Source organism: Panthera pardus, unplaced genomic scaffold (genome assembly GCF_024362965.1).
Source record: "Panthera pardus isolate Hobbes unplaced genomic scaffold, ASM2436296v1 HiC_scaffold_12, whole genome shotgun sequence".
Classification (NCBI taxonomy): Eukaryota; Metazoa; Chordata; class Mammalia; order Carnivora; family Felidae; genus Panthera; species Panthera pardus.
Window position 1 is genome coordinate 108,454,243 of NW_026526677.1, and position 20,101 is coordinate 108,474,343.

At 43.0% G+C, this 20,101-nt stretch overlaps 1 protein-coding gene across 1 annotated transcript in view; it reads right to left on the reverse strand.

Annotated features, from left to right (window-relative positions):
- CUL5 (cullin 5) overlaps positions 1-19,132 on the reverse strand; it is a 96,147-nt gene extending 77,015 nt beyond the window's left edge. The window contains exon 1 of the mRNA XM_053900536.1: positions 18,652-19,132. Within this exon, the coding sequence (XP_053756511.1) occupies positions 18,652-18,675 (24 nt within the window). The 5' untranslated portion in view covers positions 18,676-19,132. The remainder of the gene's footprint in view (positions 1-18,651) is intronic.
- Between the last annotated feature and the right edge of the window lie 969 nt (positions 19,133-20,101).

A 20,101-nucleotide genomic window follows, 5' to 3' on the forward strand; every position in this document is an offset into this window, starting at 1 on the left:
CATCAATTCATTACATTACTAACAAGACAGAGAGACTGTATGTGTTTAGTCAATTACTACTATTCCTTTTCAAGGTAACTGGGGCCACGGGACTTGCTTTCACCAATAAATTTCCACAAAAGTCACCAATTTTCGAACATGCCTATGAAACATTTACAAACACACCTATGAAACTCATGATTGCTTTCACTATATATAACGTTGCTGAAGATGACGCTCACTTATAGCAGGTAAGGTTCCAGACTGATGGCATGGGACCCGCAAATTCCCTGAAATTACAACCCAGGAGAGGTTTCTAAGCATGTGGTCTAACCAGAACCTACACCAGAATCACCTGCTTGGTAGTTTCACATATACATTTCTAAAACTTATCTCAGACCTACTGGATCAGAATCTCTTAAGTTCAGAATCAGCATATTTAGCAAATCCATGATAAAACTACATAAAAATGTTGGAGGGTTTATGACCAAACACAGGCTAAGAACTACTGTCTAACACTAAACTCTTGTGAAAGCAAGCGATGCTTCTTGCATCCACAGACAATGTTTCTTTTTTCCTTTTAATCTTTTTGACAAAGGTAGACTGTCACATGCAGTGCTGCATTCGACATGTCTGGAGTCCTGGAAGCCTGACCACCCTACGCTACAAATGGACCCTGAGAGCTTGTTTGGAGGCTCTAGCAGAGGAGGACGGCTCATATACCCTTGACCAAAGAATGGTCCTCCTCTTTTGGCGAAGGTCATCCCCTTCAACCAAGTGTGCACATGAAGAGGGACGCACACGGGAGTGGTGAGGGAGGAAGGGCACACCCACCTCACCGGCCAGATCAACCAAATCAACCCTGGTAATCGATGAGATGACAGAGGTCACAGCCAGATCATGCTCGCATCCTGTATCCATGAACAATGATGATCCTAAGAGTTACTGAACTGTCTTGCCGCAGGTACCTATCTATTTTAATCACAGTATTCTTATTATAAGCACCCACGAGTGTATTCACTCAAAATTTTGTGTGAGGGTTAGTTGTGCTTCTCCCCTGAACAACTAGTTTGTTTTTACCTTATGGACTTCAGTGAATCGTGTAGGTAACTTTCCTCTCAGTGTTGACTACGGAGAAATTCAGAGTTAGATTTGTAATTCTACGGCATAAATTCTGTGTACTAACCTCACGGCTGGCTTCACTTTTTCTACTGTTCCCTCTGAGGGAGGAGCATGCAAATCAACAAGTTTGAAAGAACCACTGAAAGTTTTCTTGACTGAGACATGCAGACTCATTATATATGCCCTTAATTAGAGGATACATTATAATGTCAACTAAGTCCATTTCCATAAGCAATTTTGGCAATTCGTAAAGTTAAACATGGTATAAATCTTATAATTAAAAATCAAAAAGGTACAGAGAACTGGAGTAAACAGGTCTTTGAGATAAATACTCGTTAGACTCTGAAATCTATTAGCTATGGCAAAATAACAGGAAATACATTTTGGGTCTTCTGTTTGTTGAAACATTTTCCCCAATACTAAATTAAAAACGGAATGCAATAACTGAATGTTTTCTATTATTCTTTGATCCAAAAAATGGTGCTCAAGCAATTCTTTGGTCTATTCTCTGTTAAACTGAAGAGCACTTCATTAAATCATAACTAAGCAGCAGGACACCAAATCTATCTACAAAAGAGAGTGCTTTATTAATATGTGAAGGGACTTTCCAATTATGAACCCTGATTTATGAATGCTTCCATTGGCTAACTGAAGGCTGCCTTATCTCTATTAATTTGCTGCAAAGTCTCTTCTGCTTTCTTCCACTATTACTCAGAACAGCAAGTAGGCTGAACTCACCAACTGCTACTATCTGGGAATATCTCACCCCCTGGCTCTTTCACCGAGAAGATTTCAGCATCTGCCACATCCCTGCCCTCTATCCTTTCTTCCTTTCAGCCCAACTCCCTCCCTCACAGGTATTCTTCTCAAACACACAGAAAGGTTATGGGGAAGCCAGGGAGGGGCAGGTCCTGAAGGATACCTCAGGAAAGAGTATTTCAGGCAGAGGAAGCAGCCCTTGTAAAGACCAGAGTAGGGGCACCTGGGCGGCTCAGTCGGTTAAGTGGCCAAATCTGGCTCAGGTCATGATCTCGAAGCTCGTGAGTTTGAGCCCCGCATCGGGCTCTGTGGTGACAGCTCAGAGCCTGGATCCTGCTTCGGAGTCTATGACTCTGTCTCTCTCTTCCTCTACCCCACTTGTGTGCGCTCTCTCTCTCTCTCTCTCTCTCTCTCAAAAATAAATAAATATTAAAAACAAATTTTAAAGGAGGCACTAAGCAGGATTTCCTGACAGTATGCATCTGCGATGAGAGAAAAGAGTAAAGCATGACTCTAAGGCTTTTGTCTGATATGTTAAGACCCACAAAATGGGGTCCACTGCAGGGGCCCAGCCCATGTCCAAATCTAAACTAAGTCAGCCTGCAGTTGGGGAAAAACCTTACTGCCAAGGAAACCTAACACCAATCACAATCCTCCTACTCAGCTTTAGTTAGCTTATTCTACCCTACAGCAGAAGACCTACTTGCTTTATAAGGAAAATCTCCAACATCCTAACCAATCAGGCCCTGTTTTTGTCCTGCCTCTTCTAACATTCTATAAAGCTTTCCCTTGCCACAAACCCTTTAGGAAGAGTGTTCCACGGGTTGTGAGGCACTGTACTCCCTCAATCCATGGATCATCTTCCCTGGCATCAAGGGCATCAAAGTTGTTACCTGTTTTAGTTTTGTCGTTTGACACATCCAAGAAGTATGGCACTGCCGTCAACTGAAATGGAAAAAACTGTAGATGGAACAGGCTAAGAAGGAAAGCCCTGGAGTTTGATTTCAGACACATTACACCTGACACATATATTAAACAGCCCTTTGAAGATGTTGAATTAGCTGTGTCATAAGAAACTCTAGAATTTATAGAAAGGTCTAGGCAGGAAATTAAAATATGCAAGTCACTGGAGTACAGATGGGTTTTACAACTTGTTACTGTCACTACCAAGAGAGTGAATATGAGAGAAGAGGGCCAGGCTCGAGGCCTTAGGCACCCAACATGAAGGGGTGAGAAGAATAAGAAATAAGAAAGGAGATGGAACAATCGCAGAGGTGGCAAGAAAATCAAGAGCACAGGATTCTGGAAACCAAGGGAATAAAGCATATCAAGGAAGGGGGAGTGATAGAGAGCAGCACATGCTCCTGGAAGATTATGTAAGAGGACTACTGAAAAACCAATACGGAAGTCATGGAGACCTTCGTATTAATAATGTAAGAGCAGTTCTCATAGAACGGTAAGGACAAAAGCCGGGGAATGGAACTGAGAGAGAAAAGAGAAAGAAAGAAAACTGGAAAAGTACAGACAACTCTTGGCAGTCTTACTGTAAAAGAGCACAGAAGTGGCATGGTAGCTGATGCAGAGAGGGAGACAAAATTTCTTTTAAGACGGGACGGACACAGTGTATTTTTATACCGATGGGTATATTCCAGGGTATAACACTGATGACGTGAGAGAAAAGGAAGGAAAGTGCTGGAGAATGTGAATTGAAATTTAATTTGCCCAGGGTAAGCAAGAAGGAAAGGGGCACAGGGCGCACAGGTGGAGGAAATAACTCTACCGTAAGAAGGTAAGGCAAAGTACATACATGCAGATGTTAGTAGAAGGGTAGATGAAGTAAGTACCACTCTCCGAAGTTCATTTTTGATTACTTCAGGTTTTCGGTGATGTAGAAAAAAGGAAAATGCCTTGGAAGACAGGTAAGGACATACTAGAAGTTTGAGAGAAAAGATGTGAAACAGATACTGAGGAAAGTAGAATAAATGACCAGGGTAATGTGACGGGGCTCATTTATAGAGTGTGGTCACGGATTTCAAGTGAAAAAAGCACTGGATCAGTAGAGTGGCAACGGAGGTAGCAAGTAGCAGGCAGAGTTTCTGTTCTAAAGGGGGCACTAAGGAGGCTTTCCTGGCACATTCACAGGTGCCAGCACTGGAAGATGGAGATATAGCTAACCCGGGTATAGTTTTCCCAGGTGAAAGGAGACAGGAGCAGGGGAATCGAGGTGTGTTCAGGGCACTGGTAACAATGACTGAACAGAGAATTTATGCTGATAAGAGCGAGACAAAGGACATCAGGAAGAGAGACAGAGCGTTCTTCTTCCACCCATGATGGAATAACGACAGCCAGATCTCCCCTCCTGCCGCAATGGCTAGAGAACCAAAGGGCAGTATAGGACAGTACTTCCTGAGAAAACTATCATAGGGCAGCCCTACAAATGCCCAAACATGCCTGGTTTCCAGACCTCAGCACAAGCAGGGGAACGCAAACAGCCTGGAAGTTTCACGTAGGAGCCAGAGTTCAGAGTTTAGACAGGACAAGGTGACAAAAATTTGTGGCACAGAGTACTAGAAAAAAAGGGAGCTGTGCAAGAGAGGGAGTTCCAGAGACAAACAGAGAGGTGTATCAAGCCTTTGACCGAATACTGACTTGCACATGTGTGTGAGAACACTGTCAGAGACTGGGGAAAGGCCCATGAGAAAGTAGACACAACAATCAGCAGGGCTCATAAAGGGCTACGAAAAGTTTGTGTTGCTACTAGCCAGAATAGAAATGCTCCTCAATATACAAGACATTCGGTAGAGTCCTTAGAAAGGCACTGCATCTGTAGTGGAGCCTAAGTAGCCCTACCCTGTTGTTCCCAACCCACTATTACAAAACTCGAAAGCAAGCTTCAAAAAGATCAACCTGATTCCAAGTAATTTAACTGTGTGAAAGCCAGACCCTGAAATATTTAAAGCATCAGATCCCAGCATATAAAACAATGTCTAGCATCCAATCCAAAATACCAAGCAGGCAAAGAAGGAAAATATAACCCACCATCAAGAGAAAAAACCCATCAACAGAAACTGACCCAGAAATGACATGAATTATAGTTTTAACAGAGCATGACATTTATCCAGCTATTATAAATATACTTTGCACGTTCAAGAAAATAGAGGAAAGCATGAACATCACAGAAAGATTTTTAAAAATGATTATCAGGGAACAGCATCATATGACCTGACTTACATATAACCAGAGTCTTGGGGGATGGGAGGGTATTTAAAGAATTAAAAGCCAAAATGTTTCCTAATTTGATAAAAACTATAAACTAAAAACTATAAACATACAGTAAGGTGATAGAATCAATGAACTGGAGGCCCTTTTGGAGCCAGATTACTTGAATAATACTTGAATGAGTTAGAAAGACAGGAGGGGTCTTGACAGAGTAGGATACTTGACACTGACATTATAGAAGGGTGAAATTTTAAAGTTTATTTATTTTTTTGAGAGAGAAAGATAGAGAGCACAAGTGGTGGAGGGGCACAGAGAGGTGGGGATAGAGGATCTAAAGCAGGCTCTGCACTGACAGGAGAGATCCCAAGGCGGGGCTCAAACTCATAAACCATGAGATCAAAACCTGAGCCGACGTCGGAAGCTTAACCGAGCCACTCAGGTGCTCAAAGGATGACATTTTAAAAAATGTTTTCATTATATTCTTAACATTTTTCTTTAATCATTCCCTTATAATATTTTCCACTTTTCTTTCATTGCAAACATATGGCATTTTGCTAATTTGGAGTTATAGCCAACAATTTTTTTAAAAATTTTGTTAATATTTATCCATTTTGAGAGAGAGAGAGAGAGAGAGAGAGAGAGAGAAAGCGAGTGAGCAGAGAAGGGGCAGAGAGAGAGGGAGAGAGTGAGAATCCCAAGCAGACTCCATGTTGTCAGCGCAGAGCCCAATGTGGGGCATGAACTCATGAACCATGAGATCATGACCTGAGCTGAAATCAAGAGTCAGACACTCAACAAAATGAGCCACCCAGGCGCCCCCAATAAATTTTTTATATGTGCTATCTGTGATACAAAAGAGGATCTCCTTTTGTTAATCTCCACAAAGCTTCTTTCACATTTCCTTGGGTAGTCTGAATATCCGATAACTGTAAATATGAGTTATTTATTTCTCATATTATTTAACTTCATTATAATCTTCAATGTACATCAACCACTTTGATCATTTTACTTTATAAAATCTATTAATTATGTGTCAGGTACTATTTTAAATACTGACAAGCACTGGGGTGCATAGGTGTTTCAAACAGCTAAGCGTCTGACTCTGATTTCAGCTCAGGGCATGATTTTATGGTTTTTGAGTCTGGGCCCCATGTTGGGCTCTGCACTGGCAGTGTGGAGCCTGCTTGTGATTCTCTGTCTCCCTCTCTCTCTGCCTCTCCCCTGCTCATTCATTCTCTCTCTCTCTCTCTCTCTCTCTCAAAATAAATAAGTAAACTTTAAATAAAATTTACAAGTTTTAATTCATTTAATCTTTATAAATATCCTAGGTGTTTGGTATATTATTATTCTCACTTTATAGATGAAAAAATTGTACACTGTACCTGAAATTAGGTTAGGTTATTTCCCTAAGGTTATAGATAATGAGTGGTAGAGCGGGGATTCAAATCCAAGCAGTTTAGTTCTGTTAGTTCTGCCACATTCTTAACTACTTCCTGGATCTTTCTTGAATGAGCAGTAGAGGGACTTGCAACGTATGGGTCAGAGCCAACCCTTGACTTGATTTCATTTCAAAAAAATGCAGGAAAAAAACCCAAAAAAACTATGATTATAAAAATGTAGTGACCATCTAAAAACCACAAGATAGAACCATCACTATAAAAAGAGACTTAGTTATCTTCAAACGTGGTACAGAAGGGAAATAATACTATTTTCCAAAAAGCTAAAAATCTTTCTCCATTGAAATGAGACATTTCACAGTACGCTTCCCTTTAAAACCTTTAGTTTGCAGGGGCACCTGGCTGGCAGGTGGTAGAGCATGTGACTCTTGATCTCAGGATTTGAAGTTCAAGACTCACATTGGGTGGAGAGATTATTAAATAAAGTCTTAAGGGGACCCTAGGTGGTTCAGTTGGTTAAGCATCCGACTCTTGATTTTGGCTCAGGTCATGATCTCATGGTGGTAAGATCAAGCCCTGTGTCATGGAGCCTGCTTGGATTCCCTCTCCTTTTCTCTCTGACCCTCCTCCATTCTCTCTCCCTCTCTCTCTCAAAATAAATAAATAAACATTTTAAAATAAAATAAAATCTCGAAAGAAAAAGACCTTTAGGTTTCCTTTGTAAAGAAAAAATCCTTTTTAAAGAAATTTTGATAGTCCTTGAATTTTTAGAAACCAAAACAACTAATTTTAAGGAAAAAAAAAAGAAAAAATAACAGTACTGATAGAAGAGTTTGAACTTATTTGAGGGGTTTCTTCATCATTTATGTATTACATTTACTCATTCAACAAATGTCTTGAGTGCCCACTACACATGAAGAATTATGCTAGTCACTGGGACTTATAAATGAAAGGTCTTCTGGGGCACCTGGGTGGCTCAGTCAGTTAAGCGTCTGCCTTTGGCTCAGGTCATGATTTCACAGTTCATGAGCTCGAGCCCGGCACTGGGCTCTCTGCTGTCAGCGCAGGGCCTGCTCTGGATCCTCTGTACCCTTCTCTCTCTCCCCATTCCCTGCTGTCTGTCTCTCTTAAGAAATAAACAAACATTAAAAAATTTTTTTTAAATAAATAAATGAAAGGTCTTCCAGGAACTCACACTCTAATATAGTGTTCCTTAAATTGTGGTTTATGGATTCCTAGAAGGGTCCCAGGATATACTTTTGAGGCTCAAAACTATACAAATAAATTAATTTTATGTTCTTTTTTTTTTTAAATAAGGTATTAATGCAAGTAGAGTCTGGATCATTTGTATGACTTTTTAACCAAGCACTAACCACAAAGAAAGGAATTGATAAACCGTACAATATAAAAAAATAAAAACTTTAGTCTTAAAAGACACCATTCAGGAACTGAAAAAGCTACCCACATAGTGGAAGAAGTATTATTTCTAATACATATATCCAAGATAGGCTCTTATCCAATATATGTAAAGATTCCAAACAAAGCAAAACATGTGAAGATTCCTAAAAATCAGTAAGAAATGAAAAACAATCCAATGTAAAACTTGGCAAACACTGGTAGAGACCCTCCATAAAGACAGTATCTACATGGCCAATAACCATATGAAAAAGCACCCACCATCATTAATCATCAGGGAAACATATATTAAAGTCATGAGAAAAAATCACTATAAACCACCAAAAAGGCTAGAATAGAACAGAATGACAATACCAAGTATTAGACAAAATTCAGTGCAACCAAAACTCTCAATGTGCTGGTGAGAGTGTAAAGAGGAAACTCTTCAGCAGTATCTATGAAAGCTAAACATATGCATACTATGTGAACCCCCAGTTTCATGTCTAGGTATGCTTCCCAATGAGCTGCACACATATGTCTACCAAAAGACATCGTATCTCAATTCACAATAGTAAAAAAACCATAAACCCCTAAAAGTCCATCAGCAAGAGAATGGATAAATTGTGAAATATTCGTAACAGTGGAACACTATACAGCAACAAAAATTTAACATGTAATAAGAGGAATCTCAAAGAAATCATGTTGAGCAAAAAAGTCACACACAAGAGTACACACTGGCTCCTGAACAGACAAAACACACCTACAGTTATTAGAAGTCAGCATAGTGATTACCTTGTGGAAGGGGTTACAAGTTAGAGACTAGCACAAGACAACAGAGAGGGGGCTTTCAGGGATACTGTTAAATATTCTATTTCTAGATCTGGGTGTTGATTATACAGGTATGTTTACTTTATAAAAATGCATCCAACCATAGACTTATGATTTGTGTGCATTTCTGTATACAGGTCATATTTCAACAAAGCTTACTTTAAAAATGGGCATGCTAGTATTGTTCATTTAAAAATTATTTTTTTAGGGGCGCCTGGGTGGCGCAGTCGGTTAAGCGTCCGACTTCAGCCAGGTCACGATCTCGCGGTCCGTGAGTTCGAGCCCCGCGTCGGGCTCTGGGCTGATGGCTCGGAGCCTGGAGCCTGTTTCCGATTCTGTGTCTCCCTCTCTCTCTGCCCCTCCCCGTTCATGCTCTGTCTCTCTCTGTCCCAAAAATAAATAAAAAAACGTTGAAAAAAAAAATATTAAAAAAAAAATTATTTTTTTAGTACTGTATTTAATTTGTAACATTTTATTTTATTTTATCATTTCATTTCATTTCATTTCATTTTAGAGAAAGAAAGTACTCAAGCAGGGGAGAGTCGTAGAGGGAGAGAAGAGAATCTCAGGCAGTCTCCATGCTCAATGAGGAGCCCAACATGGGGCTCGATCTCAAAAACGGTGAGATTATGACCTGAGCCCACATCAAGAGTTGGCTGCTCAAGTGACTGAGCCACCCAAGTGCCCCTTGTAACTATCTTTAAAAAAAATTTTTTTTAATATTTTTTATTCTTGAGAGAGAGACAGAGACAGAGCACAAGTGGGGGAGGGGCAGAGTGAGAGAGGGACACAGAATCAGAAGCAGGCTCCAGGCTCTGAGCTGTCAGCACACAGCTGGACACGGGGCTTGAACTCACATGCCATGAGATCATGACCTGAGCTGAAGTCGGACCTTTAACCAACTAAGCCACCCAGGCACCCCATAGAGAGAACCTGTGACTCTGATCTCAGGGCTGTGAGTTAGAGCCCCATAATGGGTGTAGAAATTACTAAAATATTTAAATAAATTTTTTTAAAAAGTTGCATTTGGAAGAAAATAAAGTTTATTATTTCTATACATCTTCTTCATGATAACAAAGGTACAAGAAAAGTTAAAGGAGAAGTTGAGTCAAGACAAGAAATAATATCACACACACAATTAGAATTATTTTTTACTCATCGGCACTCTTTCACTCCCAGGACATTTTGACGACACAGGGAATTTAGTTGATTTAAGATTTGTATTTGTTCCCTCTGTGAAGTTCTGATCCTACTGATTATGAATTATATTCAATGATGGCACCCTAATTACTTTACAAAAGGAATCCAATTTGTGTATTTATCTTGGGTCTTTCCTGTAAACAATGAGGCTAGCTATTTGAATGTTGGGTTCCTATATGGTCTATGAGCCACTGGTACTCCCAGTTATGTGATTTTAAAACTACATTTGCAACCCCCATTAACCAAAAGAACCACAAAACTCCAGTATATATTCAAATCCTGGCAATTCTCACTATGTTTCAGCCACACCAACCTTTTAAAGGTGCTCCTTAAATATGCCAAGCTCACCAGTGCACCTCAGGACCTTTGCCCTGGGCAGAATGCAGACCATTCAAGTCTAGCATCAGTATTGCCCCACAGAGGTCCTAAGAAAACTGCCTTTCCCCCTTTCCTCTCTGCAGATCCAGAACCTAGATCTTAAGCATACAGGAGATTTAATTTGGCTTTGAGACTGAAAATTTTATGTTTTTTTTATATATGTTTGTTCACTTTTGAGAGAGAGACAGTGTGAGTGGGGGGGGGGGGCAGAGAGAGAGGGAGACAGAGGATCTACAGCAGGCTCTGTGCTGACAGCAACAAGCCTGATGTGAGGCTCAAACTCATGAACCATGAGATCACGACCCAAGCTGTAACCAGACACTCAAAACCGACTGAGCCACCCAGACGCCCAGAGATTGAAATTTTTAATGTAGAGTAATAGAATTGTTAATTTTCATTTTTTAAAGTAGGTTCCACACCCAGCGGAGAGTTCAACAGAGGGCTTGAACTCACGACCCTGAGAGATCAAGACCTGAACTGAGACTAAGAGTCAGATGCCTAACCAACTGAGCTACCCAGGCACCATGGGTAACAGAACTTTTTTTAAAGACCAGAAAGTTAGGAGATGGGGCTGAAATGTCATCAAGTGGCAGAGAAGGAAAATTCAACAGAACATAGTTGAAAGCAATATTTAGGGGAACAAATTTATTTTGTTGTAAGACAGTGCCCCCAGCTTCTAAACACTCTTGATTATACTGTTTTCATCTCAGCTCTCATTACTGCAAAACTACCCCATGTGTTACTTCTTTGGTGTCAGTATTTACACATTTGAATAGAAGTTCCAAAGACTAAGGACCCTATCTGTCACATTCCCTACTGTATCACAGAATAGTATCCAGCACAGAATACACGCCTACACATTTGCAGAATGAACAAACCCTGTACAGAGATCAAATATCCCTGAAGTTACTTGTAAGTACTACATCTATTATGACCAATGTTTTAACCTGAGCTGTAACTTGTTTGGGTGTTTACACAGTCCATCAGGTGCCAATTTATTCTACCTACTATACCAAAGCAAGAGTCAGATGGCTTTCTGTGACACAACTGGGTTCACCAGGACACCTAGCAAAACATCTAATAAGAAACACCTGTCTTTGTCTATCTCTCTTCTCCAGCCTTCTCCTCTGTCCACCAGACGGATGTCTAGCGTCCTCCTGATAACCTCCTGCAGTCTAAAATTCCCCTCTTCTAATCCATTGATAAACAACGGATCTCTCAAAGTTCATCCTAAACTGTCACGTTCTGTTAGCAGCAATAATTAATATACATCACCTCCAGATAATGGTAATTTTGTTCACTCATTTCTCTTCACAGAATATGAACAATTCTCACATTTACATTTATCATTGCTTTTTAAAATTTTTTAAATATTTATTTTTGAGAGAGAGAGAGCGAGCACGAGCATAAGTGGTAGAGGGGTACAGAGAAAGGGAGACAGAGAATCCAAAGCAGGCTCTAGGCTCTGAGCTGTCAGCACAGGTCCCCACACCAGGCTCAAACCCATGAACCACGAGACCATGACCTGAGCTGAAGTTGGATGTTTGACTGACTGAGCCACCCACGTGCCCCATCACAGTTTTACAGTAACTAATTCAGTCTACTATTCCTACTTCCACCTCTACCCATGGCCAACAATCATAACCCTGAATTCCTTTTTTCCCTAAGCTGTGTCAAATGTAAGCATGTCTCTAGGACAGGACACTGGAGGGAGGGCAGGCCCCCTAAGGATCATGTGCCTCTTACATACCCATTCAGAAGGGCAATTTCCCACAACTCAATGAAAACTGACGAGTTAGGTTCTTAAATAAGGCTCTCATTTACGTTCAAATACAAATTAAAAGGAATCATGCACTTGGGTATCTTAACCATTCACTGACAACATTCACATCTTGATAATCACGTCCATTAATTCCTTGCCAAGCATGTTCCTGACTCAGTGCTTTTACACGGGCTGTTCCCATTCCCTCTACATGAAACTCTTCTCCAAACATGTACAGGCTTCTTCCCTTGCTTCATTCAGGTCTCCAGTCCAATGTCCTCTCCTCAGAGGCCTTCCCTCATTAGCACAGCAATTGCACTATTAGATATTTACCCAAAGGTTCAAAAATACTGATTCGAAGGGACACATGAACCCCGATGTTTACAGCAGCATTGTCAACAATAACCAGATTATGGAAAGAGCCCAAATGTCCATCGACTGATCAATGGACAAAGAAGATGTGCTATAAATGTATGGCAAGATTTCATTCTTTTTGATGGAATATTAGCCATCAAAAAGAATGAAATCTTGCCATTTCCAACAACGTGGATGGAACCAGAGTGTATTATGCTAAGCAAAATGAGTCGGTCAGAGAAAGACAAATACCATTAATTCACTGATACGTGGAATTTAACAAACAAAACAAATGAACACAGGGGAAGAGGGTGGGGGAAAGAGATGGGGAGGCAAATCATAAGAGACTCTTGGGGGCACCTGGGTGGCTCAGTCGGTTAAGCATCTGACTCTTAATTTCAGCTCAGGTCATGATCTCACCGTTGGTGAGTTCAAGCCCCACATCAAGCTCAGAGCTGTCAGTCATTCTCTCTCTCCTTGCCTCTCTGCCCTTCCCCTTCTGTCTCCCTTCCTCCCTCTCAAAACAAACTTAAAAACAAACAAACAAACAAAAGATAAGAGATTCTTAACTACAGAGAACAAAAAGGGTTGATGGAGGGAGGTGGGTAGGTGATGGGCATTAAGGAGGGCACTTGTTGTCTTGAGCACTTGGTATTGTATGTAAGTGATGAACCACTAAATTCTACTCCTGAAGCCAATATTACAGTATATGTCAACTATCTAGAATTTAAGTAAAAATATGGAAAAGAAAAAAAAACCCCACCAGATTCCTCTCTATCCTTTCCCTAAATTGTTTTTCTTCATAGCATATACCTGACCTATAGAATGTATTTGTTTATATGCTTTTGCCTCTCTCTCCATAAAAAATATAAATTAAATTTAAAAAAACTTTTTAATGTTTATTTATTTTTGAGAGAGGGTGAGAGAGAGAGACAGAGCTCGAGTGGTGGAGGGTCAGAGAGAGACACAGAATCGGAAACAGGCTCCAGGCTATGAACTGTGAGACTATGACCTGAGTCGAAGTTGGATGCTTAAGTGACTGAGACACCCAAGCCCCCCCCCCCCCCCCCCGCCACCACCTCTGTGGATCTAATTAGAAGGGAACAGAACCAGAAATTTCTTCTTTTAACCAATCAACACTCACTCACAGAGCGTCTACAATGCAGATACTTCACTCGACTCCTCTTTTTAAGCAATTATCACTCGTTTATGGAGCACCTACCATAAACGATCACTGCAGTTGATGGTTAAGGCATCAAGATTAATAACATAAAGTCCTGCAATAATGGGGCTTACAATCTTGGAAGGGAGCTACATATGTAATAGATCATGCAAATAATATATAAGTATATATGCATTATGTATAAGTATATGCTTGTAAGCATACTTATATGTATATACTTATATACACGTGTACACACATGTGTATATGTATAAGTATGTAACTATTATGAAAATAACATATAAGTACACAAATATATAATATATAAGTATACAAGTATATAATATATAAGTATACAAGTATATAAGTATACAAATATATAATATATAAGTGCTGGAAAAAACCTGATGTAGTGCTCTGGTTATGCAGGGCAGGCAACAATTTGAAAAGAGAGCTCTAAGAAGAAAGGAGGAATCTGGGCTGGGTCTTAATGACTAAAAATGAATTTAACAGGCAAATATTGAGGGATAGTGGGATACTACTGAACCAACAAGGAACCAGCCAGGTAGAGGTAGGGGTGTGTGAGAGAAAGAGAGAAAGAGGGTGAGAGGGAGAGAGAGAGGGGAGAGAGGAGGAGAGGACATGGGAGGGAGACAGATATTAGGGAGAAGACCCAACTGGAAAGATATCAAAGAATTTGAACCATCAAAGGTATGTGAGCAGGAAAGTGATATGGTCAGAACTGTGTTTTGGTCCAGAGCTCAGATCAGAGTTAAGAGATAAAAATAGTGAAATCATGGGAGTTAAGACTGCCCCAGAAACAGAAGGACAAAGATAGAAAAGGGCTGAAGATTAAATCCCAAGAAATAACTACATTGGGGAGGACAGGAGGGAGGTCAGAGAAAAACACAAGTGATCTGAGAGACGGGACACCAAAAGAGAACCTCATAAAAATTAAAAGGGAAGCAGAGATAGTCATCAACAATATCAGAAGAGAGGATGGACGTAACATTTCGCAATCACGAAGTTGCTATTGCTCTTGAGACAGACAGCTTCACTGTAAGCAGGTGGGGGTCAGGGGAGAGTCGGGTCACAGTTAAAGAAAAAGGTGTAGAATTATAAAGGCAGTGAGTGGGGGCCACGTTTCAAACAACAGTGAGAATGAATGGAAAGAGAAAAAAGGGCAAAAGTTTGTGGCCAAAGCAGAGTACAGGTGAAGTTTATACCAGGAGACAGGGGAACTTTCTTATCCCTATAGAAGTGAGGAGGAGACTGAAACAAAATCACAGGGAATGTACTGACAAGTCCTGGGGGGGGGGGGGGGGGGAATGAAGGCTGAAGAACAAATGGAAGGAAGCAATACAGTGGGTGCCTTGAAAAAGAGGAGACTCTAAGGGAAACTGGAAAAATTGGTGATACTGACCAAGGTTAAGGGCACTCCAAATAACTGAATAAAGTAATAGGCTAAGAATTAAATGGGGTGGAGACTTGAAAAATAAGATTTAAACAACTGCTATCTGGGGTAGGATTCTCAACTAGAAATGAAGAAAATAGCAAAGAGCACTTAGGGCCTAGATACCGCAAAAGCAAAGGAACAAGAATTATATGTTAAAAAAAACAGAGTAGTAATATTGAAAGGTTTTAGGCAAAATAAACCCCCCAAACAACTGATAATTGTTTATGACAAAACATACACCACCAATCTCTGTATATTCAAAAGACTTCCAAAATCCAGCCATAGTCCACTTGCTTTAAACAAAGTATTATATCAAATTCCAATATTAAAAAAGTAGGTGGTTTGTATTGCTTTGCCTACTGACTTGCAAGTTTCACATCAAAGTTTCGATCTTGTTATCTCTCAAAACATATTAGCTATCCCTCCAAACGGTCATCCACAAAGTCCAAAATCTTAACTTCACCCAAGTTACTGGCAAACAGGAAAAGAACTTATTTTTTCAGAAGAACACTGAAAGCCTCCCTTCAGGGTTGATGATTTATCACTTATCATTTCTTCAGGTACAGCTGTTTAACTGATAATGAAGCAAATTCTAACTGTTCTCATCTAGCCCATGTTTCTCCATTGTGACCCCAGGACATGACAATTTCGGCAAATATGATCTGGTGAAATCTAACTGCACAACGTCTAAGGCATATTTCTCTTGTGAATCACGCTATTCGTCCTATCAAAAAAGCAAATAAGGCTAACGTGGCCACACCCAACCAGCTCTGTCTCTATTCAAGGGTACCCCCAGACTTGAATTTAAATGAGCCTATGAATTATGTTATGGGTCTACCCTGGCAGGGTCTCACTACATTTCTCCAGGAAGACAGACTGTTCACTTTTTATTTTTATTTTATTTTATTTTATTTTATTTTTTTAACGTTTATTTATTTTTGGGACAGAGAGAGACAGAGCATGAACGGGGGAGGGGCAGAGAGAGAGGGAGACACAGAATCGGAAGCAGGCTCCAGGCTCCGAGCCATCAGCCCAGAGCCTGACGCGGGGCTCAAACTCGCGGACCGCGAGATCGTGACCTGAGCTGAAGTCGGACGCTTAACCGACTGAGCCACCCAGGCGCCCCAGTTCACTTTTTAATTAGTTACTTTTTGTTTTTAAGAGAGAGAGAAAGAGAGACATGTGCACACGCTGGAGAGGAGAAGACAGAGAGAGAGAGAGAGAGAGAGAGAGAGAGAGAGAGAGAATCTGAAGCAGGCTCCACACTCAGTGCAGAGCCCAACACGGGGCTCTTATCCCAGGACCCTGAGAGCACGACCTGAGCCTAAATCAAGACTCCTATGCTCAACCCACTGGGCCACCCAGGCATTCCTAATAAGTTACTTCCGTTAAGTATAAAAATGAGACCACCTCTCTCCCCACCCCCAAAAAGAAAGAAAAAAGGCAAAAAACAAACAAAAAACCAATACAACAGTTTTCTGGCCAACTTGAACATGGAAACTTTTGGTGATACAGACAGAAGAATCAAATGTCTATTTATAACGTTCACTACGTTGGTTATACTATTTTAATTTTTTTTTATTAAGTTTATTTATTTTTGAGACAGAGAGAGAGAGAGCATGAACAGGGAAGGGGCAGAGAGAGAGGGAGACACAGAACCGGAAGCAGGCTCCAGGCTCTGAGCCATCAGCCCAGAGCCTGACGCGGGGCTCGAACCCACAGACCGCGAGATCGTGACCTGAGCCGAAGTCGGACGCTTAACCGACTGAGCCACCCAGGCGCCCCTGGTTATACGTATTTTAAATCGCGGACTTTGTTAAACAATATTCAGAAATTCCCTCTCCCCCTTTTCAACACTTCATGAAACAATTTCACTGAAAAATTTCCAGTGTGACTTCGGCATGTGTCTTCATGTTCACTGAACTGAATGATTCATTCACCTGTTTTTTCCAAAGCATTACCACCTTCCTTTAATTTACAAACGTTGTCTGAGTTAATATGAAGTATTATATGTAATATGACGTATATATAATATGAAATATTATATACAGTATTTCAGAACTTCTTGAATCCCTGTGAACTTTTTAACCTGAGTCCTAAATGCCCATTTTCTATACCTTCAAGCAGTCTTTTCGTTCTATAGGTGGGCGTTGGGTACGAAGAATCGTAATCCCGACAAGGTAAGCACTCTTCTAGTATTTATGAAGTCGCTTAGCTTGGCAAGGCTTTGTACGGAATAGAATAAAGCGACTTTCTCTTTTCTGAGAGATAATTCTTTGGGGGGGGGGGGGGAAGGGCCTTGATTTACATCCAAGTAATCATCAAGTCAAAAAAAAAAAAATCACAAAGAATCGCGAACCCAAATACTTCTTAAGCACAGTTCAATGAATAACATTAACTACCGCTTATGTAAACAGGCAGAGGCACCAACAGGCGCCTTCAGAACTTTTCTTTCTGACCCGATCAGAACTCTGCTATACTGTTACAAAAGGAGGGTAGAATGGGTTACTCGATGCCCATGAATTCGTTTTCTGAGAGAAACAGCAGTCGTAGTAACTCAAGTTATTCGTGTGTATTGTGTACGAACTCCCCGCCAGTCACTGTTTTAAGCCTTTTGCATACATTAACTCAATCTTAACGATGCTCCTATGAAATAGGTGCTATTGATAACGCCGTGGGATGGGTAAGGAAACCTAGGCACAGAGAAGTTAAGAAACTTGCCAAAAGTCACACAGCTTCTGAGTGGCAGGCTGAGCGGAAGCTATACCGCCTCTTACACTAATAAAATTAGGTCTACATTTCCTAAGACGGTCTCACCTGTCGGACAGTTATCATCAGTTGCCTAAAGGAGACCTAAGCGAGGTGCCAGCATATCTTCATGTACTTCCTATTATCCGTGTGCCGTGTCTTCTCCTCCTCCCAACTTTTTAACTGATGGGAGAGAAGACGCTCCTGCGGGCCTAGCCCTTCCCGGCCTTCCCACGCGCTAACTAACTCGAGCCGTTTCCTCGGATCCCGTAACTTTCCCAAGCTCCACACCGCCGGGAGCACTTCCTCGCTCGGTCCTCCGGCTGCACCGCACCGGGGTCGCGAGGCAGTCTCCCAAGGAAAAACCCTAACTCCAGAACCGGAGAGCAGGAGGGAAGGCGCAGAGGGCCGACAGGAGAGCCCGGCCCCGCTCGCCGTGCGGCCGGGAATCGCTGGCAGACTAGACGCGGCGAACAGAAATTCAGAAGGTGGGAGCGGGGAGGGGGAGGGGGTCAGTCAAGTCATTGAAACCTACTGGGCATTTTCTCGGATCGCCCTCTCACGCGTCCCGGGCGCCCGCCTCGGAGAGAGCCGAGACCCCCGAGAGCGCGCACGGCCCGGCGGGTCCGGGCGCGGCAGCACCGCGCACCCGCCGCCCCGGGGCCGGAGCTGGTCCCCCGCGCCGGGCCTCGCACACCGCGGCCGACCGGCGGGGCGGACGACCGGCGCCTCCCGACCCCAAGGCCACAGACCCCCGCGTTCCGGCCCGCGGCGGCGGACGGCCCCCGAACGCTCCCCCCCCCTCCGCCGCTGAGCCCGAACCGGGCCTCTCCCGGCGAGCCGAGCCCAACGGGGGCGCGGGGTCCAAGCCGGGCTGCGCTGAGGGTCTTACCTTTAACAGATTAGACGTCGCCATGTTCCTTCAACTTAGCGTCTCGCGAGACGGCGCGAGATTTCGTGGCGCTCCGGGCCAGGCCCCAGGCGGAGGCCGGGGTTCCCACCGGGGCCGACCCGCCCGCCGGCCCGCACCGGGGGGTGTGCTCGGCACCGCGGGGGCGTGCCGACAGCGCTGACCTCGTCCCGGGCACCTGGAGCTTCCTCACTCGTCCCCCCTACATGGTCACCGGAGCTCCCCCACGCGAAAGAGCTCATGCAAACGCTCGGGGAGACGGCAGCGGCGAATGGTGACGCGGTAGCGGGAGCCGACCTGAATTGGAAGAGGAAGCATCGACTCCACGAGCCTCCCCACTCCTTCGGATTAGCCTCTGTGGTTGCACCCGCAGCGGCCACGGGCAACGAATTTAGCACGGCTTAGGCCGGGCAGCTCAGGTTCCGCGGCCGCGTCACGTGACGCGGCGGCCGGGGGCGCGCTCGGGAGCGAGCGTGGGAGCCGGGATGCCTCGGAGGGTCGGGAGGCTGTGGAGAGGGCGGCAGCACGCCCTCTGCTGGCGGGACCAGGTATTTTCTCTCGTCCCCCAAAGCCGGGGATGGGGTGTACCTGGAGGGGCGCGATCCTCAAGGAAATGCTTCTGACAGCTGGGCTTAGGTCCGGGCAGCTCATTCGGTAAGAACTGGCGCCTCGAAGGCGTCCAGTAAATGTTTGTGCAATGACTGCTTCAATAAGTGCGCAAAAGCGTGAACTATTAATATTTCCAGTCCAGAGTGCCTGGCACTGAAATAATGAACATTCATCTTGGATTTCCCGTGGGCACATGATTCCAGAAGGTACTAACCATAACCTCCCCCCAAGCTTTAGCCCTTCGGACCACAAACCACTGGCCCAGATAAGTGAATATAACTCACAGAAAACCGACAGTGTACCTGGAATTATATGATGCGTGTTTATAAACAGTATTCATTCCTACATGCATAATCTATTAGGAGGGAGGAAAATTAGATCTATGGAGTAAAATGCAGCCAGGAACGGGCATGAAGTTTGTAACTTTGCATAGAATGATCCAAGCAGGTCTTGCTGAGAAGATGACTTTGGAGCAAAGGCCTGAAGGAGGTGAGGGACAAGACCAGGCCATGTGTGGAAGAACATTGCAGATAGGGGGAACCCGGCGTCAGGTTGCCCAGACTGTGGGAACAGCCGTGAGAAGGTGGTGTCTTCAGAGCTGCGAGAGTGAGGAGAGCATGAGCTCATTTAGGACCTCGTGGGCTGCTGTAATAAAGACTCGCTTGTATCCTGAGTGACATGGGCCATCAATCACGCGGGCTTTTGAGCAGAGGGGTGGCATGATGAAACCCCTGTTTTCAGGGCGCCTGGGTGGCTCAGTTGGTTGAGCATCCGACTTTGGCTCCGGTGATAATCTCATGGTTTGTGAGTTTGAGCCCCACAT